Below are 25,869 nucleotides of genomic sequence, written 5' to 3' on the forward strand. Positions count from 1 at the left end.
ATAGGAGGACCTCTATTATATAATTTTTTGAAGATCTTCATGTGTGATTATGGTTTAAATATCCTTTCATTAAAAAGCCACATGACTAAAAGTTACAAAAAAAGTAAAGGGAGGCCAGGCACAGTGGCTCACACCTGTAACCCCAGCAATTTGGGAGGCCAAGGCGGTTGGATCACCTGAGGCCAGGAGTTCGAGACCAGCCTGACCAACATGGAGAAACCCTGTCTCTACTAAAAATACAAAAATAGACGGGTGTGGTGGTGCATGCCTGTAATCCCAGCTACTTATGAGGCTGAGGCAGGAGAATCGCTTTAACCCAGGAGTTGGAGGTTGTGGTGAGCTGAGATCGCGCCATTGCACTCCAGCCTGTGCAACAAGAGCAAAACTCCGTCTCAAAAAAAAAAAAGAAAAAAAAAAAAAGAGAATGTTATAGCTTACTATTATTAATCAAAAGAAAGATGGAATACCTTTATTACATTGTTATATTAATATATTAATTAACTATATTAATACTAGACAAAGCAGACTTCAGAACAAGGAAGATTATTGGGAAAAAGGAGGGTATTATGTAATGATAAAGCTGTCAATTTTCCAAGAAGACATAACAATCCTAAATATGTATGCACCCAACAAAGAGTGCCAGAATATATAAGGCAAAACTGACAGAACTACAAGAGGACAGGCAAAATTCACTATAATAATTGGAGAATTTAAATACCCTTCTGTCAGTAATTGATAAATCAAGAAGGAAAAAAATTACTAAGTATATAGATGATCTGAACAGTCATCTATATCAATTGATCCAATAGACATTTATAGCATATTCTTTCCAACAATGACAAAATGCACATTGTTCTTAAGCTTGCGTGGAAATTCACCAAGACAGACAACATCGGGGACATAAAATATACTTTAATGCATTTAAATGAACAGAAATCATCCAAAGTATGTTTTCAGACAATAGCACTAAATTAGAAATACGTAACAAAAACATAGCTGGAAAACTCCCAATATTCAGAAATAAATATATATCTGAATAACTCATGGGCCAAAGAGGGAGCTAGATAGTAAATCAGAAAATAGTTTGAACTGAATGAAAATAAATGAAACTTAGATTATACCTTAGGAAACTAGAGAAAGAAGAGAAAATTAAGCCTAAAGCAATCAGAAGAAGGGGAATAATAAAAATTAGAGCAGAAATAAACGAAATTGAAAACAGAAAAATAGAGAAAATAAAATGAAACTAAAAGTTAATTATTTATAAAGATCAACAGACTGATAAACCTGTAGCCAGGCACCAATGGAAAAAGAAAGAGAAGCCACAAATTACTAATACCAGATATGAAAGACAGGTTAACACTACTCATTTCATGGGCATTAAAAGGATAAGGGAAGCATGCCTGTAAACCCAAAACTTTGAGAGGCCAAGGCCGGCAGATCACTTGAGCCCAGGAGTTTGAGACCAGCCTGGGCAACATGGCAAAACTGTCTCTACCAAATATACAAAAATTAGCTGGGCATGGTGGCACACACCTGTGTTTCCAGCTACTTGAGGGGCTGAGGCAGGAGGATCACCTCAGCCCAGGAAATCAAGGCTGCAGTGAGTCCTGATTATGATACTGCACTCCAGCCTGGATAACAGAGTGAGACCCTGTCTCAAAACAAAACAAAACAAAACAAACAAAAAGGAATACTATAAATAACTCTAGTCCACTTAGATGAGACTCCCTTTCCCTTTCATTCCTCTCTCTCTCTCCAGAGACTCCCTTTCCCTTTTCCCTTTCCTTTCCCCTTCCCTTTCCATCTCCCTCTCCCTCTCCCTGTCTCCCTCCCCCCAGCCTTCCACCTCCCCCTCTCGCGCTCCCTCTTCCTTTCCCTTTCCCTCTCTCTCTCTTAACTTTATTTTTGGTAGAGACAGGAGTTTGCTCTGTTGCTCAGGCTGGTCTTGAACTCCTAAGCTCAGGCGATCTGCCCACCTCAGCCTCCCAAAGTGCTGTGATTACAGGTGTAAGTGACTGCTCCAGGCCAACCAATTTCTTAAAAGACGCAAATCACAAAAATTCATACAAGAATAAATAGATAACCTGAATAGCTCTATGTCTATTAAACAAATTTAATCAATAATTAAAGATCTTCAAAAAAAGAACGCACTAGGCCTAGATTATTTCACTGGTGAATTCTACCAAACCCTAAAAGGATAAATAATACCAACGGTCTACAATCTTTTTGAGAAAACAGAAACAGAGAGAACATTTCCTCATTCTCTAAAGCCAGTGCTATGATCTGAATGACAGTGTTCCCTCCAAAATTCATGCTGGAACTTAATCCTCAGTGTAGCAGTATGAAGAGCTGTGGCCTTTGGGAGGTGATTAAGTCATGAGGGCTCTGTCTCATAAATCAGATTAGCATCCCTGTAAAAGGGTTTGAGGTTGAAGGGTCCCCCTTTTGCCATGGAAGACACAGTGTTCCTCCCTAATATAGGCTGGAGCAGTAAGGCACTGTCTTGGAAACAAGGACTTAAGACTTTTACAGAGTGTGGTAAACAGGCTCTTACCAGATACCAAATCTGCTGGCACCTTGATCTTAGACTCCCAACCTCCAGAACTGCGAGAAATAAATTTCTGTCTTTTTTAAATCACCCAGTCTAAGGTATTTTGTTATAGCAGCACAAATATACCAAGAAAGCCAACATTATCCTAATACTAAAACCAGATAAAGACATTACCAAAAAACTCAGACCAATCTATCTCATGAATATAGACGTAACAATCCTTAAGAAAATATTAGCAAATTATTGAATAAAGAAGTAAATGGGGAAGGATGGACAATTCTGTGTAGAATACCAAACAGTCTATGTAAATACTTAGCCCACAAGGAGGTAGAGCATAAGTCTCCAATCCTTAAATGTAGACTGTGTATAATGATTTTTTTTCCAATGTATAGAGTATGGAAAGGGTTAAAAAAAAAAAAAAAAGGAGTAACTTTATGGTGTTACTCTTTAAAAGTCTGATAAACACTACCTTAGCTACGTGATCAGGGATGGCATCTACAGTGATAAGTCATGTTGATAGCATATGCCCTCAATGTGATGTGATGAGAACACTATTTTACTTCTGTGGTCTTCCTCTCAAAAACCCATATCCCAGTCTAATCATAAGAAAGTATCAGGCAAATTCTAATTGAGCAATATTCTACAAAATACCTCACCAGTGCTCCTCAAAACTGATAAGTTGATCAAAAACAAGGATAAGTCTGAGAAACTGTCATAGTCAAGAGGAATCTAATGAAACACGATGACTAAATGTAATATGGCATCCTAGACAGGATCCTGGAACAGAAAAAAGATAAAAGCTAAGAGTATCTGAATAAAGTCTGAACTTTTGTAAGTGGAAAATGTACCAATATTGGTTATTTGTGACAAATGTATCATATTAAGATGTTAAATGTAGGGGAAAATGGTGTAGGATATATGAGAACTCTCTGTATTATCTTCATAATTTCTCTATAAATCTAATATAATCCTAAGATAAAATTTCTTAACAATATAGACAGAAAAGTACATTGAACTCAAAAAGAAAAAAAGAGGAAATTCTAGAAGTAACTCTAAGGACATTCCCAGGATATAACACTTAAGGGCAGCCGATGACATGAAAAGCAAAAATCTGAGGAGCTAACACAGTAAGTAGCAAGAACAATAATCAAACAGATACATCGTAAGATTTTTCTGGACCTAAACAGACACAAACCTTTAAAGAAACCACTCAAGCTGGACAATATGAAACTGGGGGTTTATTCCTTAAATTCAAATTAAAAAAAAGCTTTGAGAGAATAAACTAAGCCATCTAAAATCAAGACATGAATGAGAAACTGAATTCCTAACATTATGCTAAAAGATGATGAAACTGTATATAAGGGCAAATAATATATTTTCAGACAGACAGTTTTGAATATTCTCACTGTTTCTGAGAATTTTATCATAAAATATAATCAAGTGAAATAAAGAATGATGAATCCAAGAAAGCAGAAATTGTAGCCCAGAGAATATAGTTTAGGACAATGTACAGTATATGAGAAACAGGGCAGTGAAAGGATGAAGTTCTTTTTAATTGTTTGGTGAGGGAAAAGGGATCATGATGAATCCTGAGTGCTGCTAGAAAAAAAAAAAGGCTAAATTTGTTGAATTTTTAAAGGCAGCCATTTGATAAAAAGAAAAAAATCAAGATGACAGAACTCATAAGGACAGTAAGTATAAAGTGGTCTACAGTTGATAACCTTAAAACAAAAGGACACCAAAAGTTTGAAAATGAAAGAACAGAAAACATATTTCAGTCAATCCTATTATAAAAGCATGGACAGGCACGGTGGCTCACGTCTGTAATCCCAGTATTTAGGGAGGCTGAAGCAGGTGGGTCACTTGAGGTCAGGAGTTCGACATCAGCCTGACCAACACTGTAAAACCCTGTCTCTACTAAAAATACAAAAATTAGCCGGGCATGGTGGTGGGCGCCTGTAATCCCAGCTACTTGGGAGGCTGAGGCAGGAGAATCACTGGAACCCAGGAGGCAGAGGCTGCAGTGAGCCGAAATTGCGCCACTGCACTCCAGCCTGGGTGACAGAATGAGAGCCCGTCTCAAAAAAAAAAAAAAAAAAAAGAGGCAGGTATAATAATGTCAATATCAGACAAAACAAAGTTGAAAGCAATAAGAATTAACTAGGACAACACGAATGTTTCCTGCTGATAAAACAAATACCATGTTTTCTTGATCCTTTTCCATATTTTAACATCTCTGCAATCAGGTTGTATCTTACAATGCATGGTATCTTAGATTTGATGAAATGGAGTAATTGACCAGGAATATAAGTCATAATTCCTAATGCATTAACAACTTAGCTTCTGAATATATAAAGCAATAATAGAAATAAAAAATTGAACAAATCTGCAATCATACTTTCTTAGAAATATATTTTTTTCTTTTTGAGATGGAGTCTCGCTCTGTCACCCAGGCTGGAGTACAGTGGTACAATCTCAGCTAACTGCAAACTCCACCTCCCAGGTTCAAGTGATTTCCTGCCTCAGCCTCCCCAGCAGCTGGGACTACAGGAACGTGCTACCACACCTGGCTAATTTTTGTATTTTTACAGAGATGAGGTTTCACCATGTTGCCCAGGCTGGTCTCGAACTCCTGAGCCCAAGCGATCCGCCCACTTTGGCCTCCCAAAGTGCTGGGATTACAGGTATGAGCCACTGTACCTGGCCCCTCAGAAACATATTTTCTTAGAAACTGACAGATAAGGTAGACAAAAATTAGGTAAGGGTTTAACGAAATTTAAGAACACAATTAAGTTTAATCCAATAGATGTTTATAAACTATAATATGCAGCAAACTTAACACCCATGGAACTGTCACCAAAAAAACTGACCATGCATGAGATCACAAAAAGATCTTAAATTCCAATGAATGGGAAATGTGGGATCATCTGCCGAAGTAAGAGAATTATAGGCTTGAGGGGCAAGGTTTCAAATATTGACATACAGTGACAGGAGAGGAAGTAGACTAGGGAAAGCTAATAGGATTTGCCAGCAGCCTCAGCCTAACTGAAGTTGGTGCTTATGAATTTGGTATGCAGTCTCCCTGGTGATGAGAGAATAATATATTTCAAAATGAAATTATTCAAAGCTACTCTAATACCTGAAATGTCCATGAGCACGGTTGAATAGCTAGGAGACTGGTTAGGGCCAAAATGCAATGTGAACATAAACTCACAAAAATAGCCAAGGCCTCATATTTTGAGTATTCAAACAATTTCACTGCAAGGGAATAAAGTGCATGTGAATAATCTCACAGACATTGGAGTTTCTCCTTTAAGGAACCAAGTCTCAAAGGCAGAGAAGTACTACTCTGATAGGAACACACTACTGGGGAGTTTTAAATATGTGTTATGTTCTGATAAGCAGCCCTTGCAGTGAACTGCTGATTTCAACAAATGACTTATATAAACAATTGAAGGAAGTTATAAAATAAAATGAACACAAAATACTCCTCCCATTCTTGTGTGCAAGAGAGATGTTTTAATTTTAAGGAAGTCATCTGACTTTTTCCTGACATCAAAAGCACTCATTAAAACAGGTGTGACAGATGTTAATGACGCACCTACCACAGCAGTGGGCCCAGAGAAAAGATAGCCTTCTCTCCTTTCATCCTAAACCAAATGCTGCCTCCTCAGTATGATTCCCACATCCCAGAGGAAAGGAGGAAGACAAAAAGCAGAAAGCTATCTCTGCTCATTACCCATTTAGTCCAATAAAAAAGAAAAACTGACTTTCAATGAGCTTAGTGATTTACATTACATCTAATCATAACCAATTTTCTAGGATGTAGTTGAGAGAAAAGAGAGCATTAGCAGTTTTTAAGATACAGAAGTCCAAATTAAAGCAGTTTTTATTTCCTGAGATTATTTTAAAAAGTAGTCCCTAATTGAGATTTTTAACAAAACTATTCTAAAATAAACTACAACTACTCAAATTTGTAAAAGAGTGTAAAATGAAGAGGAACTCTAAAATTAGGAGAAAATCATCACCAAACCAGAATCTAGCCAAAAAATCTCTTACGTTTATTTTATCATTTGGGGTCTACAATGCTCAGGTATATGCTATATAAGGGGAAACTCAGGTAGTAATTCTGGTAGTAAATAAAGGTGTTTATGAGAAATACTCATACAGCTAAAATATTAAGACAATATTATAGCAGTTATGAAGCAGTAGTAACATTTAAAATGTTAATACCAAAGAAAAACATTTCTCTAAATGCATATCAAATTATATTATACTTTTTATTTCTGGTAGTCTCTTAAGTATGCATCAATTGGGAGATATTCTCATTGCCAACAACACTATAACCTAAAAAGAAAAACACACAGATCCAGCATGGAAACTATATGAAAGCTAGTCTATAACAGCCAGATTGTCAGTGATATCTTTCAGACTCAAATGATATTTTGCCAACTATGACATTATTGAATAATTCAGCATCTTTTAAACATAACTACCAATTAAAAGATATTCAGACATACTATCTTCCTTCTGGTGTTTTAGCACTGCATAATAGATTCTTTCTTTGTAACAAAATAATAGCATCAAATTCAAATTCAAGTTTGCTCTTTGATAATTCTAAATTCAAATTTGTGTCCAGAAAGGTCATCTGCAGGACTTTTATTTAACACCAAAAATTATCATTGAGGCATTAAATTATTATTTGGACCTCAGAAATTCTGGTCTTAAAGTCCATGACCTCTGGCAAAGAGAAATTAATGTTTAACATCAAACAAACTATTCATACTTTAATTATATGTCTACCTCTTCAAAGCTATCTAAAAACATAGCATTCATTATAGCACAGCTCAAAATTAATGGAGACAAACCTCCTTAACCTCAGTAGAACAAAGATCATATCCTCAGATTTATACAGAGAATCCCTCTACTTTTAATTAGTGTAAAACTCCGTTTTCTTCTCTCTTATTCTAAACATCCAATAAATCATAAATCTTGTGCCATCTTCTTTTGTAGAAACATCTATGTAATAAATATGTACCATGTATAAGCCTGATATCGTTTGGATGTTTGTCCCCTCCAAATCTCATGTTGAAATTTGATCTCCAATTTGGAGGTACAGCCTAGTGGGGAGTGTTTGTGTCATGAATGGCCTGATGTCTTTCTTGCACTGAGTGGGTTCTCACTTGATTAGTTTCCTTGAGAACTGGTTGTTTAAAAGAGCCTGGGACCTCTTCCTCTCTCACCATGTGACATGCCTGCTCCCACTTCACCTTCTGCCATGATTACAAAGCTTCCTGAGGCCCTCATTGGAAGCAGATGCTGGTGCCATGCTTTTTGTACAGCCTGCAGAACCAGAAGCCAAATAAATCTCTTTTCTTTATAAATTACCCATCCTTAGGTATTCTTTTATAGCAATGCAAATTAACTAATATAAAGCCATTAGGGAATAAAAAGAAAGCCTCTCTCTCTCCATTGCCATAAACTAGTCCAGGGCCTTAAACATCACATCTGATTTGGTACAAAATCCTCCTAAATGGTAGGACAGATTCCATATTTTCTTCTCTAAAGCCACGCAACACATCTTCCATAAATTAATCCTCATAAAGTGCTACAAAACTGAAAATTGCTGGAGTCCTCCAACTGCTCAAGAAATTCCAACCCTTTGACTTGGTATTAAATAATCTGGTCTATGCACACCTTCCCAGAAGTATATTCCTGCACTCATATTTCTCTCAACACTGGTAAACTGAGATGCTTGCTATTCTCTAAATGCACTTTGAGCCTTCTTGCATATACACCTCTTCCCATCTTCATGTAACCTGACTAATCTATAATCCCATCCATCCTTCTAGGCTCGGCTCAAACGCTACATTCTTCAATCAGCCTCCCTTGCCTGTCAAACCTAGCAGAAATTATTTCTTCCAATTTAGAATGACAGTAGCACTTTGGCATTCATCACAGCTTGCATTATAATTATTTAGATTCATAATCCAAAATATTTACCCTGGCACTGTGTAGAATCTTTCAGATTCAATAACTTGGCAACAATTGGGGTGACCATGGAATATGCTGTCCACAACCAGATACTACTAAAAGTGAAAGGAGACAATTTTTGGTAATTATGCTGGGGGACTGTCTCAGGCACACTAGATGTATGGTCGTCCTAGCAAAATGATACATCTGACCAACCTTGTCAGTAAGTAATTACACTTATTTATACTGACTTAAAAGATTGAACTTGAAATTAAGAGAATATAAGCGGAAAAAAAGAACATAAATTTTTGTCTTGAAAACATTAAACTTGCTACAGTGGTACAGTGAATTTTGAAATTGAAAACCAAGCTATCAGTCCTGACTCTGATGCCAACTAGTTATTTTATGGCAAGTCACTTAACTGAGTTTCCTGATCGGCTAAATTAAATACTCAGATCTCTAAGGTCTATTCTAGCTAGACTTACAATTTTATATTATCTCCCCTAATAGCCTATATAATAGGGTCTCTGCTAGATAACCGTGAATCTCTATTTACACAGCACGTGTACTCAATAAAGTACTTGGTTAACAAAACAAATTAGTTTTTAATATTTTAATAAAGTATACTTAACCACCTCAGCATTTATATGACATGATTCATCTTCTAGGAAAAAAATGCTATATTAACTAACATTTGCAGACAGTTGCCAAATACTTTTAAACTATTTTTTTCTCCTATAGCATTTTGTTTCAAGAAATAAAAACTCAAAAAGTTTATAACTACCTTGAACAAGTTAGAAATCACTAGGTATAGATTTAAATATTCCAAGTTTAATTTCTAATTGATGTTTTTATTTGGCTTTCCAAAAATTTCAAATGTATTATTTTTCCTTTCCTCCTCATCTTCAGGTTTTTCCAATCCCATTCCTCAGATATAACCATCATTAACAGATTGCTGTGTAGACTTGCAAAACTTTCTTACACATACAAGGATATATACATTTGTATCTTTCCTTCTCCTTTCCACAAATGAAATCAGAGTATACATACTTTTCTGCAACTTGTTTTTATTAATAATATAAATTGCATATTTTTCTATACATCTTATTCTTATTAGCAGCCTCCTAGTATTTCACTCTATTCTGTATTTAACTAGTCCATTATTGGTTGGATCAATTAGGTTACTTAGAGATTTATTCTAGTCTAACATATGAATCTTTAAATACTTAGTAACTATATCTGCAAGATAATTATAAATAGGATTGTTTGATGAAAGGGGTGTGAATTTTAAATTATTCTTAAATTGCATCTCAAAAAAATTTACATTGTTTCAAGAACTCAAAAACATGTTTCCTCATACTCTAGTCTGACAAGTATAGATCAGTTTAAAAAAAATAAAAAAAGATAAACCTATAAGGACTACCATGTCCATAAGATACTGTTTTCTAAAGTCACAGAAAAATATGATTTCACTTCTGCAAATAAAAAGTTTATATATGAATATGTGTATATGTATGTGTAAGTGTAAAACACACAAGCATAGGCTCCTTCTAACCCTCAGGTCTCAACTTAAATATCACCACTTCAGAAAGGCCCTCTTTGTCTAACCTATTTAAAATAACTCCCACTTTACCCCCAATAATTCTTTATCAGAGCAGTATTTTTATTTACTTTAAGTAGACAATAAAAGGTATAATTATTCATTTACTTGCTTATTGTCTGTCTCTACTAACAGGCAGAGGGCAGAGAATCATGTCTGCTTGTTAGCTGTTTCATCCTTACCACTTAGCACAATGAATACGGAATTGTATATGCCATATAGAATTTCGCTTAACAAATTACTTACTGGATGCACAAATACATAGAATGCTTGTTAACGAGTAGAAAGTAAGATTAAGGGAAGGGTTAAAAAGTAAATTTACTTTTATTTCAGTCAATTATGTATTCTTATTCTTGACAATGAACATGTGTTACGTTTTCTTTAAAATATTTTAGTGCAAATTTAGTTTTAACCAGATCATTACAGATGCCTTACAATCTGGTCATATAAAGAAGATTTTCTAATTTTGCAAATTTAAATGATCTAACTGAATATTATGTGGATTTTTGTTGTCTATTTTGAAAAAACCTTCAAACTTTGCTTCATAAAGTTAAGCTTTTATCTTCACTTTTAATCTCCTTTAATGCTGACTACTGAATTCTCATCGGTGCTCTGCCTTTGTATGTTCTTTCAAATTACTATTACCCTAAAGTTACAGAGTACTTACAATTTACAAAATGCTTTACATATATTATTCCGTTTGCCCCTCAAAGGTGTGCTGGGCAGAGATGACTGTTTAGAGTTACAGGTAAGAAAACTGATGTGCAGGGAGGTTAATCACCTCATCCAGAGTGGGACTGAGACATTAATGCAAAATGTCAGACTTTTAGCACAAGGTTTGTTTCATTATACAAGTTATGACAGTTTACATAAAATTATTAACTGGAAATGCCTCAGTCTGTCTGCAAACAACATATCTATTTCAATATACCTATACAGAAAAAGCATTCTGAAACACATTTTACAGAGTATTTGGAGTGAAACGGGACCTAAGAGATCATTAAATTTAATTCGTTTATTTTATAGAAAATAAAAAATCACAGAATTACAATATGTAATCCAGTCATTAACAGCAGACATGAACTAGAACCCAAGCAGTGACAGTAGATATATATTCAGGCTTTAGAGAGTTCCTAGACATGAAATTCATGATTAAGAAGTCAAATTACACCAGTTACCTTGAATAAAACTTTCCCTAAAGTTATAATTACCGTTACAAAAAAGCAAAATAACTGATTAGAACTTATCCTTTAATTAACACCAACTACTGTACATCCTAGTGCTTTGAAATTAAAATATTCCACTAATGAGTAATAATTTCCTGCTATCTAGCCAATTTTTAATCATGCCAGGCCATTAGTCACTTATTCCAGAACCTCTATTATTCAATACTAACCTCAGATACTATATGGAATTTTTTACAAACATTTCTGTCAAAAAAAAAAGGGTGGGGGATACTCAGTGTGTATTCTTATCTATCATGGCCATAATATCCCAGCAGTCATTTAAGGAGCTGGTAAAGTGTAAGTTTCCTTTACTAAAAACAAGTTCATGTTACTCCCTTTTCATCAATCCTTCTTCCTTTACTAGAACTAACATTTGCCGATTATCAGATGTGGTATGAAAGGACAGAAAAAGAAAGTGTATTTCTGTGTTTTCACATTCCAGTCTCACATGATAATTTTGGAATCTATTTTTAAATTCAACTGACAGGAAGAAAGGTCAATAAAAAATTAATGGACAAAAGATACAGACATTTTACCTGAATTCCTACTACTCTTAATGGACCAGTATTAATTTAAATAATAATAACAATGTACCTGCCAATGCTTTTTTTGAAAATATGATTCAACAGATAATTAAAAAAAACAAAGGATTTTAGCATAAAATGACTGGCAATGTTAATCTGAAATGGCAGCAAATAAAAATAATGCTGTTTTATATTCAGTTAAATATTTTTAAAAGATATAAGATCTTCTAAAATCAAGAGTTGCTGTTACTGAAAATGTATAAAAGTAGAGTTAAATATTAAAAGTTGTATTTTAAATGTTTTGATTAAGAAAGCATGTTGGGAACAAAAGTCAAATTCTACTTCACAATTTGCTCAGAAATTCTGTTTTCCAGTGATAATGCACAAATGTTTTATATATTTTAACTATAATTATTAAGTTTCATTTAATGTTTAAAGCTGATAATTAACCTAATAGTCATGTTAAGTATACCACAGGCCTACTATGGACACTCCAAAGCAGCTTCTTGCAGCCAAGCACTAGCCGGCTGGCTGATGGCCAGTATATATAGCCACACACTTCAGGTGGGAATCAGAAAACTCTCCCTACAGAAATAAAACCATCAAAGATGCACAATACTTTCAACATTATTTTTAAAGAAGGTTTGTGAAGACAAGCACCATCACAAGAGATGTGCTTCCTTTTTCAATAACAGAAGAATACAACTCACAGAAGAGCAAACATAGAATACAGTGGATCCTTGAATAACCCGGTTTTGAACTGCATGGTTCCACTTACATGGTGATTTTTATTTTCAACCAAATGCAACAGAAAATACGGTATTTGCGGGATGCAAAACCTGACGATACAGGCAGCCTAGTTTTCATGTACTCAGGTCTTACAGAGGTGACTACAGTACTTGAATATGCACAGATCTGGGCATATGTGGGGGTCCTGGAACCAATCTCCCATGTATACCAAGGAATAACTGTGTTTCTGAACATATGACAAATATTCCACTTCACAATCAAAGATATAAAATTCAATGAGTAAAATGTCATTTTTGCCTAATAATGAAGTTTATTTTTGCATGGGTAGGGCGGTGGTCTTGCTCTGTTGCCCAGGCTAGAGTGCAGTGGTATAATCATGGCTCACTGAAGCCTCGACTTGTTGGGCTCAAGCAATCCTCCCACCTCAGCCTCTTTAGTACCTGGGACCAAAGGTGTGTGCCACCACATCTGACTAATTTTTTTTTAAACTTTTTTTGTGAGGATGGGGTCTCACTATATTGCCCAGGCCAGTCTTGAACTTTTGGGCTCAAGTAATCCTCCTGCCTCAGCTCCCAAAATGCTGGGATTACAGGGGTGAGCCACCGCACCCAGCCTAAATTTTGTATTTTTAAATGAACATTACTTTGTAATAGTTGGCTAAAGTGTGATTAGGTTTGTATCCTTTCTTCACTCTTAGTAAAAATGTAAATTGTTACATCATTTACTAAAACCATTTTGACAATTACATTAATTACTGACTCAAACCATTAATTGTTCTTTTAGGAATTTTTCCTAAGGAAAGAATCAGAGATTTGGACAAAGACTACTAATATGAGCATTAGTAATTAAAAAGGAAAAATAGACAGGGATACAGAAAGGAAGAATAGGAAATGACTTAAATGTCCCAAAATAGAGGAAGTAGTTAAAATAATTATAGTACAACCTTATGATGGAAAAGTTTTTTGGCCATTAAAAACCATGCCTTTGAACGCCTTTAACGATATCAGGAAGATCTCAGGATATAATAACAAGTAGAAAAACAAGATACAAAACAATATATACCAAATAATCTGAATTTAATTTTTAAAAGTGTATATACAAATTTAGACATTTCCATACCAAAATGTTAACACTGTTTATCTTTGGGCAGTGATATTTTTCTCAGTGTTCTAAAATAATTTTGTATTATTTTTATATAATTAGTAAAGTCTTTTTTTTTTTTAATACTAAACTCATCTTTTAATCAGTGGTAAAATTTAGAAAAGGCACCAGATAAAACATTGATGACTTTCTGCCAAAAACATCACAGACAGAAGTTAAGAGTCTACAAACAATTCTTTTCACAGGAGAATTGGGTTGTCTTGCAAGAAGTAAATACAGCAAATTCCAACAGACCTCACTGGTATGTCTTGATTTGGTAGGAGAAAGGCAGATGCTTGGGCAGCCTGAAGGAGAAATGATGAAAACTGACCCACCTTGAGCCTCTTCCCATTTGTGTTCATTAGCACTGTGAATTTCCAACAGTGGAATACAGTGTTTATATATAGCAGTCCCCAAATCTGTTGGACTGTGGAGCATCCTTTTTGTTTGTTTGCTTTTCAGTAGACCCATTAATACATCTTAAAGGGCACAGTTTGGGAAACAGTGATGTAAAGATATTCAAGGGAAGATGGACTAGATTGAGATTTGCAAACTGTAGCCCACAGGCCAAATCCAGTGCACTTCCTGCTTTTGTATATAAAGTTTTACAGGAACACAGCCACACATATTTGTTACAGATTGTCTGTATTCTGTCTGTGGTGGTTTTCCCACTTCTAATAGCAGAGGTGAGTAGTGTAAACAGAGACCAAATGTCAAGTAAAGCCTAAAGTATCTATTCTTTGGCCCTTTAACAGAAAGTTTGCCAACCACTGTACTACATGACACATATCTTTCAGCCCTGATAGTTTGTGATTCTAAGTTATTTCTCGTCAGTGGGATGCCTGTTTCACTCAAAATTTTTTTAATAAAAAAGGGGGAGGGAGTGGGAGGACAAAAGACAAACAGGGAGCAGGAGGATGAAGAATATAAGGGTAAGAGAAGAAACTTGGTGTACGAATAATGAGGAGGAAATGTGCCCTAGTGACTGCAAAAAGGAACTGTTAAAGGGAGAACTACAAACTACACGCAGTTTACTAACTTATCTTTGTGATCACTATCTTAGCTTAACTAGAAAAATAATGGAGTGAATTCTTGAAAAAGGAAATATTTTGTGATAGTTCTTATCTTCGTGAGTCTTGTTTAAAAATAACATTCAAAGTATCTGAGCATCTTTGACACACAGCATTGTTGTGTGCTGTAAGAATCTTAAAATAGTTTATTTTCAATTCTACCCTACGCATCGGACTACACTACATATACCATTCTGTCACACTTTTAAATTTTATATGTTATAAACTATTTCTGTGTTAGACCAGAATCAGCATATTAGGACCTGCTACCTGTTTTTGTAAACAAAGTTTCACGGGAACAGCCAAGGCTGTTTGATCTATATGGTGGCTTTTGTGCTACAATGGTCGAGTTAAGTAGCTGTGACAGAGACTGACCCATTAAGCCTAAAATATTTACTATCTGGCCCTTTACAGAAAATTTTGTCGCATGTTACCCTATTGCTGCCTGCCCTATTCCCCTCACCTCTCTATCACTGGCACTCATTTGCTTTTAAAATCCACTTTTATCTTGAATCATGTAAGACAAATATATACTGATATAACTATTTAATTCATGGTGCCTTGCATAATGGCCAGAGGTGCATGAGTTTGTGAAGGTGGAAATGAACTACTTAGAGAGTGAAAAAGAGAGGAAAAAAAAATTTGTGGGTCCCTGTTTAGACAGTCAATTATCTCTTAAAGTAGTTAAATAATTTTAAAAATATATTTTTATATTTACTTTAAAAAAGAAAATACTCTAGCCCACTTTGTTTTTGTCCTTTCACATTTCTTGTAGCATGGGTATGTCAGCAACAAACTCAGTTTCTGTTCTGAAAAGGTCTTTATTTCACTTTAATTTCTGAAAGATATTTTTGCTGGGTATAGTTTTGGTTGCCTTTTTTTAAGGACTTAAAAATTATTGCTCTGAGCTCACTTGGGCAGCATAGATACTAGTACTAAAATTGGAACAATACAGTGAAGACTAGCATGGCCTCTTAATTACTTTTTTTAAACTAAAAAATATTGCTCAGTGTCTTCTAGCTCACATTTTTTTCTGGCAAAAGTCTGCTGCACTTCTTATCTTTGTTCCTCTGTATGGAATGTGTCCTTTTTCTTTTTAAATTTCCTATTGCCTTCAAGATTTTTTCATGTTTGGTTTCCAGAAGTTTGACTATGATGTGTACAGGCATATTTTCTTTTTATTATTATTATCATCATCACGGTATTTAGTTTGCTTGGGGGTTGTCTGAGCTTCTTTTTGGTTGTGTGGTTTGCTCTCACTCATTTTTTAAAATTCTTGGCCATTATCTATTCAAACATTTGTTTCTCCCTGTCCTTGTTCTGTTTTCCTTGTGAGACTCCCATTTACTTTTAATTTACTTATGTTACAGTCTCTGATATTGTCCCATCTTTGATGCTCTGTTCAATGAATGATGTTCCATTGTATAAATGTATCACACTTTGTTTATCCATTCAGATACTGAAGGATATTTTGGTTGCTTCCAAGTTTTGGCAATAATGAGTAAAATTCTTATGAACATTTCTGTGTAAGTTTTGTGTGAACATAAATTTTCAACTCATGTGGGTAAACATCAAGGAGCACAATTGTTAAATCTTATGATAAAAATGTTTAATTTTCTAAGAAACTGCCAAACTGTCTTCGAAAATGGCTGTACCATTTTGCATTCCCAGCAACGATGAATAAGAGTTCCTGTCGTTCTGCATCCTTGTGCGAGTTTGGTGGTGTTGTATTTTAGATTTTAACTATCCTAAGAAGTGTATAGAGCAGTTTTAGATTTACTGCAAAATTAAGCATAAGGTATCAAAATTTCCTCTGCCCTACACATATATAGTTTCCCACATTATCAACATCCCCCACTAGAGTGGTACATTTATTACAACTGAATAACCTATATTGAGACATCATTATCACCCAAAGTCCATAGTTTATATTAGTGTTCACTCTTGATGTTGCAAATTCTATGGGCTTGGACAAACTTATGACACGTATCCTCCATTATAGTATCATACAGAGTAGTCTCACTGCCATAAAAATCTGTGCTCTGCTTGTTCATCGCCCTCTCCTCCCAAACCCTGCAACCACTAATCTTTTTACTAACACCATAGTTTTGCCTTTTCTGGAATGTCATGTGGTTGGAATCATACGGTTTTTCGCCCTTTCAAATTGGCTTCTTTCACTTGGTAATTTGCATTTATAATTCCTCCAGTGCATTATGGTTTGACAGCTCATTTCTTTTTTCTTTTTTTTTTCTTTCTTTTTTTCTTTTGAGACAGAGTCTCACTCTGTCACCCAGGCTGGAGTACAGTGGTACAATCTTGGCTCACTGCAACCTCCACCTCCCGGGTTCAAGTGATTCTCATGCCTCAGTCTCCTGAGTAACTGGGATTACAGGCATGCACCACTACGCCCAGCTAATTTTTGTATTTTTAGTGGACACGGGGTTTCGCCATGTTGGCCAAGCTGGTCTCGGACTCCTGCCCTCAAGTGATCTGCCCACCTCCACCTCCCAAAGTGCTGGGATTACAGGCATGAGCCACGGCACTTGGCCTGGTGGCTCACTTCTTTTTGGTAATGAATAATATTCCACTGTCTAGATGTACAACAGTTTATTCTTTCACCTACTGAAGGACATCTTGATAACAAGGAATAAAGATGCTACAAACACATTTGCGTGGTTTTGTGTGGACATAACTTTTCAACTAATTCAGGTAAATACCAGGAAGTGCAATTGCTGGATCAGATGTTAAAGAGTGTGTGTTGTTTCTGAGTGATTGGTTTGACTCATCTGGTAGTCTGTAGGAGTATACCTCAAGTAATTTTTAAAATAAAGGTATATAAGAAACCCCGTCTCTACCAAAAATACAAAAGTTAGCCAGGCATGGTGGCACGCACCTGTAATCCCAGCTACTCAGGAAGCTGAGGCAGGAGAATCGTTTGAACCCAGGAGGTGGAAGTTGCAGTGAGCTGAAATTGTGCCACTGCACGACAGCCTGGGTGACAAGAGTGAAACTCTGTCTCAAAAAAAAAAAAAAAAAATTAATTAATTTTTAAAAAAAGGTATATAAAGAATGAAATGTGAATGGTATATTTTCTAAGAATATCTTTCTATTGCGTAGAAGTCACAAAGGCTGAAAATAGTTTTATTGATTAGTTTCTCTCTCAATAGCAGATGGGCTCATTAAAGTCTATTAATTTTCTGCTTGAATGCTGAACATGGTATGCAGAACAGCAGTATTATTTACACCTGAAAAATGGTATGCTTATTTTCTGTCATGCCAGATTAACTAAATCTAGTCAGAAATGGATTTTATTGCTACAGTTACCTTAAGTATACTATAGGTTTCAAATTCCTCTACTGGGAGACTACCATTGTCCTGTGCTTAGGAGCCAGAGAGTTTCTGGTTTTTTTTTTCTCCTTTTCTTCTGAGTTTTCAACCACTCCAGCATACCAATACCACAGGATATCCCTCTGTGCTCTTGACCCTTCCCAAACAGTAGAAAGCTCACGGTTGGGGCAGCTACGATTCTCCATTGTTCTGGTCCAGCCTCAGTCTTAGGTAGGCCCTGTGGCTCTTCTTCTTGTGACAAAATCTGCTTTGCATTTGTATTGGTCTTAGGTGGAAGTTTCCTACTCTTCCCCTGGTGGTAAAAGCCCTCTCCTTGGTATCAGTGTAGAATCCTGAGGCCCAGAATGGTTTCTGTGCCTCTTTCAGAAATAAAGGGTTTTCTCCTCTACCCTTTCCCCAGCATCAGTGAGTCTCTGCCTGCATCCTGGGGACAGGAGCGTTCCTCCTCTAAGAAGCACAGGGGTTTGACTTCTAATCTCCCTTCAGAAACTTATGAAATCAGAAGGTTTTCCGCCCCTCCCCCACTGGTTTGAGGCTTAAAGGGGAAGGGTCTGAGTAAATGGTAAGGCCTTTGTCCTGTCTCCCAGGCACAAAGGCCGCTCTGCATCACTCTCTCTCTCTGCAGCTGCAGATCATCACTTCCTTCATCCCTATACCACAGAGATGGCTTTCTGTAGTCTCCTGCTTTTGCCTCCTCTTAATTGGGAGTACTCTGTGGAGCCCCAAGGAAAAGTGCTTGCAAGAAAGTATAAACTCCCTTTCTGTCCGAGGCCCCCATACATTCCAAACTAGGCCATAGTTGGCCTTGTAGTTAAAGGCCTTTTAATTACAACTCTAAGAGTTTTCCTCTTACTCACTTTTATGGTAGTTGTCTCTTTCTCTTGCGTTCTGCCAAAAGTGAAACAATGCATACGAGCCATGCCTTTGAGGGGGTTGCGTGGGGAGGGTTGTCCTTTTTGGAATTTAGGTTATTTGGTTGCTGATACGGTTTGGCTGTGTTCCCACCCAAACCTCACCTTGAATTGTAGCTCCCATAATTCCCAAGAGTTGTGGAAGGGACCTAGTGGGAGATAAATGAATCATGGTGGCGGTTCCCCCCATACTGTTCTTGCAGTAGTAAGTCTCACAATATGATGATTTTTATAAGGGGTTTCCCCTTTCACTTGACTCCCATTCTCTCTTGCCTGCCACCATGTAACATGTGCCTTTTGCCTTCTGCACGATTGTGAGGCCTCCCCAGCCATGTGGAACTGTGAGTCCATTAAACCTGTTTTTCTTTATAAATTACCCAGTTTCAGGTATGTCTTTATCAGCAGTGTGAAAATGGACTAATACATTTCCTTTGCATGTTCAGCTCTCTGCTGGGCTCAAGAAAACTTAGGACGTTGTAGCTTACTAAGCTCTTCTTGTGGTGAGAGTGGGATTTTCTTTATGTACCTCTTTATATCCTAAACAGAAGTGGAAATCTCCTTCCACTTTGATCTGCCTTCCTTTTCTATTAGTGTAAAAGTGTCACCATTCTTCTAGTGATATGGTTTGGCTGTGTCCCCACCCAAATCTTATCTTAATTTGTAACTCCCACAATTCCCATTCCACCTCCCAGTGGAATCACCCAGTGGGAGGTGACTGAATTACAGGGATGGGTTTTTCCTGTGCTGTTCTTGTGATAGTGAATGAGTCTCATGAGATCTGATGGCTTGGAAAATGGGAGCTTCCCTGCACAAGCTCTCTCTTTGCCTGCTGCCATCCATGTAAGATGTGACTTGCTCCTCCTTGCCTTCCACCATGATTGTGAGACTTCCCCAGCCATGTGGAACTGTAAGTCCCATTAAATCTCTTTCTTTTGTAAATTGCCCTGTTTCAGGCATGTCTTTATCAGCAGCGTAAAAACGGACTAATACACCTACTTACCCAAAACTTGGGTAAACCTTGAAAGTATGTCTGACTTCTCTATAACAATGTTTAATGTTCAATCAGTTGATAGTCTCAATCAGATAAATCACTAACACCTCTGATATAGTTTGGATATTTGTCCCTGCCCAAATCTCATGTGAAAAGGTAATCCCCAATGTTGGAGGTGGAACCAGGTGGGAGGTGTTTGGGTCATGGGGGAAGATCCCTCATGGCGTGGTGCTCTCCTTGAGATAGTGAGTTCTCACAAGAAATGGTTGTTTAAAAGTGTGTGGCACCCCCCACCACACTCTCTTGGTCCTGGTCTTGCCATGTGAGATGCCTGCTCCCCTCTTGCCTTCCACCATGATTGGAAGCTTCCTGAGGCCTCCCCAGAAGCCAGGCAGATGCCAGCACCATGCTTTCTGTACAGCCTGCAGAACTGTGAGCCAACTAAACCTCTTTTCTTTATAAATTACCTAGCTTCAGGTATTTCTTTATAGCAACGCAAGAACAGACTAACACAATCTCCTTAGTAGGATCTTTTTCCACTGATTTCTCTACTATAAGTACTTATCATCTCACAATGGCCTCTTACAACAATTCTCCTTCAACCAGCTTGTACTCTGTCTTCCTCTAAACCTGACTTTACCATCATACTCATTACATATGGCATTGTTTTTATTATTTATAATCATGCAATCTGATCCTATTCTGCTGTTAAAGGCTACCTTCCTATAGGAACAGGTCTTCTATTGTATTTCCATACTGATCCAGGTCTTCCTTTGAATCAACATCTAAGGCCTATTACAAAGGGGACATCTTACACGAAAAAGTTCCCTGATCACACAGACAAAATCCCTCTCTTCTGAACTGTATGCTGCTTTATTTATGCATCTGGACTGGTATTCAAGTTGTATACATCTCTTACATCCCTTATTAAATTGTAAACTCTAAAAAAGCAGAACTCAGATCTAATAAGTTACTGTATTCCTTCTTTTAGCTTTCCTGCATAAATATTTATCTTGCAAATCAAAACAGCAAAATAGAAAACACGGTAACATGACACTCTCCTTCTTATAATCTATGCATCTTTAATGCATGCCCAATAACAACACTAAAAAATTTCATCAGTTCATAAAACACTATTATCAAAAAGAGAGAAGCAAATACACTATGACTACAATTTTTACACTATCCAAGTATTTTCAGAGGAAAGCCCAATTAGGATTAGTTTAGGAACTTCCTGGCATACTTACCATTTCTACTATTAAAGTTAGATTTGTAACAGTAATCTCAAACACAAATATACTGAAGTGCCTTTGCTTAGTACCATGTAAATAAATATATCCCAAATAGCCATGAGGTTTACTAAGAAAAGTCACTGCCACAAGTAAAAAGAAACAAGCCTATCTACTTCACTAATTCAGCTAGTGCCTTATTTGGTAACTGTACTCAGGCATTTCACCAAGATGGAAAAATGGCATGCTTCTACTAAAATCATTTCCAATAAACAGGGGAGGGTATATATAAACCTAAGAAGAAAAAAAAGCAGTTCTAATATTTTATGCTTTTCTGTAACAGCACTCTCAAGTATAGTTTTCAAAAAACAGCACATAAAAATCCTACACATATGCCATGTTAGTGAAAAGCCAGAGTAGGGGCCATCTTTGCCAATTAGCTTCCCTGGCCAAACTACAATCATCAGAGAAATTCTTCCAGGAGGCACACCAATACCTGATTGTATTTGACTTGAATAAAAGATCAGATGTCTAAAGTGGCATCGTTTTCATGTATTTTTGAGAAATGCTCAAAATGAAAAATGTTTTAGTTGCTAAAACGAATAAATAAGGCACCCAACAGATATCCTTATCAATTTAACACAGAACTGTTATCCAATAATTCAACTTCTAGTAATTTAGTATAATAATCACATAAAAAGTTCAATACATCGTTTATAGTAGGAAAAAACAGGTGACAATCTAAATGTTAACCAATATAAAATCTGTTATATAAAACAGAGTGTGTATTAAACAATATTGATGCAGATCAACTGTTGACATAGAAAGATGTATACAGCAATGCTGTTGCAAGAAAACAGGAAATTATAAAACCATACACAGTATATCCAGGTGGTAGGATCTGGAGTGTGTACCAGTTATCAATTTACTGCCTCTCAGCTCCAAATTCTGATTTCATTGCCTATGCTGCAGAAACAGAGCCACGTCCTTTATATACTTCTCCTTTGCCAGCTGGCATATGTATTAAACTTTATCAATAAGAAGGCAATGGAGATACGGTACAGAAGAAAGGCGTTTCCTTCCTGGTTCTAGTGTACTACCCTGGCAGGCTCCTATAGCCAGCAGCTTCCCCTTACACCTGATCCACTGGGTGGTTTTGCAGCAGAATGCCTCCAGTGAGACACCTCTCTGTGAGCAGCTTTCCCTAACCCTCCAGAAAGGAGATTTTGAGCAAGTTTAGAGAGCTAAACACCACATCAACTTCTCTGCCATCCAGTAAGTTACACCGTCTCCAACAGGGTCTGGACCTCAACCTTAAAAAGAGGGGCCTCTTCCTGAGGGCTCTATCTCTGACCTAGGGGTTCTAGTTGCTCCTGACAGTTGCCGTTCTTACACTGTCTAGAGTTCTCTTTACTTCTTACTAGTCAAACTTTTGTTACTCCAATCCCAGTATCAACGTTAATTCCTTCTATTAAACCTCTGCTCAAATTCCAGTGTGGATTCCCTAATTTGACATAGAGGATGGATTTTTTTTCTTTATACTTTTCATTGTTATCTGAATTTTTAAATAAACAACTTGGTTTTTTGGTGGTAATCAGAAAAGGTAAATTAATTGTATTCTGGAAAAACTAAAAATTTCAATGCAAAATAAATACTAAGTTTTTCTAAGAAATGTGGATCTGATAAACTTGTGCCTATGATTTTAACTTATGTTTGATATATAGTAGTCAGGGTTTTATGAGTGTTGGCTATTTTGTGCCAACAGCCCAGAATTGTCACTTCTATGTAAGCAGAAAACGAGCTCTGCTTCCAAAGTTATTTAGTTTCCTCAGTGTTTGAATGTTATATTTTGTAAGTGTGTTAATAAAAGTGCATAGAATTGGGGAAAAAAAGAAGTTTTTCTTTATAGGACAGAAATATATTTGTGAGATTAAGATGACTAAATTCTTTAAAAAATTAATTTATTAACACTATAATATTCAGTTTTTTTCTTACTAAAAATTTCTTTTCAACATTATCCAAAATTGTGCTTCTAGGTAATTTTATGTAATATAAATGATTCAGACTGCTATTCTTTTTCTCTCAGTTATGCCACATATTGGCCTTTACTAGTGGGTCATCAATCATGAGTTATTTGGACTGACGGGTGCTCGTTCATCAAGCACACAGCCTCTATCATCTGACTACTTCAGCCCCTCTTACCATGTTCAAGGATTATCAGTTGGGCTCCAGCTTGTGCATTTCCAACATCATTTTCAGCAATGCACTGATAGAACCCTTCATCTGATTTCACCAGACCCAAAACTTGAAGATTATGTTCCTTCTGAAGAAGAAAAGCATAAATAAAATTTCATGATTTAATTGAGAAATACCAGATCAAAATCTCAAAAATATGCTTTTTGGAGAGGGAAAAAAAAAGTAAAGTTTTTATGATTCAATTATTACATATTATCCATCTAAGTACCTGTTAACTCAATCTCATACTAAAGCATTGACAAGGTACCAATTTAACTGAATAGAAGAGTACGTACTGTCATTCACAATGAAGAACTTAACGCATGGAAAGTCATACTCTCACTGTTTGCAAACTTACACCTTTGCTTGGAAAAAGATCTGGCACGCAATACTATCTGACCATAGTTAAGTTCAATTTGTGAATTTAAGGCATTATTTTTTCCTAAGACTATAATATCAATAGTTCTAACAGATTAGACTACAGTAAATTCAATGAAGCCATGTGATCTTTCCTTAAATGAAAAAGTACTATATGAATGTCAACTATTATTATTGGTCCAGAAGCAGTGGCTCACATCTGTAATCCCAGCACTTTGGGAGGCCGAGACAGGAGGATCACTTGAGCCCAGGAGCTGAAGACCAGACTGAGCAACACAGTGAGACTCCATCTCTATAAAAAATACAAAATCGGCTGGTCATGGTACTGCGTGCCTGTAGTTCCAGCTACTCAGGTTGGCAGGAGGATTGCTTAAGCCCAGGAGTTTGAGGCTGCAGTGAGCTATGATCACACCACTGCGTTCCAGCCAGGGTGACAGAGTGAGACCCCATCTTAAAAAAAAAACAATATATATATATATATATTTAACTATTGTTATTGGTATAATAAATATGGTTTAAAAATTTTCTAAAGTTTCCAAATATTGATTTTTAAAAGACTATTTTAGCTATAACAGATTGCTTTGTAATGTTAAATACTTGTGAATTACTTTTTGTAACAGGAGATCATGCATTTCAAAAACAGAAAGCATATTTCTAAGAATGAATTACTTGTATGACAAATTTGTAATGAGATATTATGTCTTTAACAACTATAGTTCTGATCATTTTTATGAATGTCATGTATAGATCTCAAGGTATGTCATTAATCTTTATTACTAAAGCTGGATAATTCTATTACTAAAATGTTAGATATTGATGATAGTATTGGTAGGTAATATCTACAAAGCATTTGCTATATATAAAGTATAGTAAAAGCAATTATGGCTGAGTGTTCTTAAATACATTTGACACTTTTTAAACACATTTTTAAAAAAGAATCTTTGTAACTATTGTTACAACAATTGTCTGACACTGGGTCATCCTTATTTTGAAGGGTCTGGCATCAGTATATGATTTAGGTTAAGCTTTGTATAGTCAGTTGCATTCTTACATATTATGTTTTTCAAAAGGATCATCTTTTCACACCTCAAGGGGAAGTGTGGAAAGATTTCTGCTTCTTGAACAGAGAGCTGTGGAGACAACTGGGGACACACATACACACACACATGTGTGTGCTAATCATCTGCCAGAAAATGGTGACAGCTGTGTTTCAGAGTGCCAGTGTGTTCAAGTAAGAGTCTAGACTCTAGGCTTAGGTAAGCCACTGACTTGCTATGTGATCTTACATAAGCTACCAAAATATTTCTGGGCTCAGCTTTCTCATCAGCCAATGAAGATATTATATTCTATGTGAATTTTTCTATTTCACTTGCAGTACATAAACTAGTATATATAACATAACTGATCTCTTGGTGACTACATTTAAAAATATCTAAAGGTTACAGAAATAAACATACTTCTTTGAGAAATACTTACTACAATCTTAAAGTAATCACTTGGGATAACCATATCCCCATTTTTGACCCACTTCACAGTTGGAGTTGGTTTTCCAGTCACTTCACATTCAAATACAATATCCATAGATTCATGAGCATATATATTAGTAGGCTGCTTCAGGAATTCAGGTTGAGCTTTAAAATAAAAAAGGAAATTAAGACATTAATAAAAATAGAACCAGGCAGCTATTCATATTTCAACCAATTTTTTAAATCATAAAATCCACAGGATTTTTACTCATTATTTGAAACTTCCACATATTTCTGGAAAAGCATAACATACATATATAATAAAAATACATATTAGGAACATAATTATTTCTAAAAAATGATTTGCTGGTACAACTAACTGTTTTAAAAGATAATTTCTGAGTTTCCTTATTTGGAACTATTTACTAAGCTGACTATATTGGAGAAATTAAAAATGTCTAAAAATAAATATTAAAG

At 36.0% G+C, this 25,869-nt stretch overlaps 1 protein-coding gene across 10 annotated transcripts in view; it reads right to left on the bottom strand.

The window, feature by feature from the left end:
* The window catches only part of LOC105463782 (neogenin 1), a 258,380-nt gene that overhangs the window by 95,958 nt on the left and 136,553 nt on the right, over positions 1-25,869 (bottom strand). For all 10 annotated transcript variants that reach the window (XM_011711090.3, XM_011711085.3, XM_011711087.3 and 7 more), the window contains exons 6-7: positions 25,403-25,557; positions 23,516-23,636 (exon numbers count right to left, since the gene is read on the bottom strand). In XM_011711090.3, coding sequence (XP_011709392.2) covers positions 23,516-23,636; positions 25,403-25,557 — 276 coding nt within the window. The remainder of the gene's footprint in view (positions 1-23,515; positions 23,637-25,402; positions 25,558-25,869) is intronic.

Source organism: Macaca nemestrina, chromosome 7 (genome assembly GCF_043159975.1).
Source record: "Macaca nemestrina isolate mMacNem1 chromosome 7, mMacNem.hap1, whole genome shotgun sequence".
Classification (NCBI taxonomy): domain Eukaryota; kingdom Metazoa; phylum Chordata; class Mammalia; order Primates; family Cercopithecidae; genus Macaca; species Macaca nemestrina.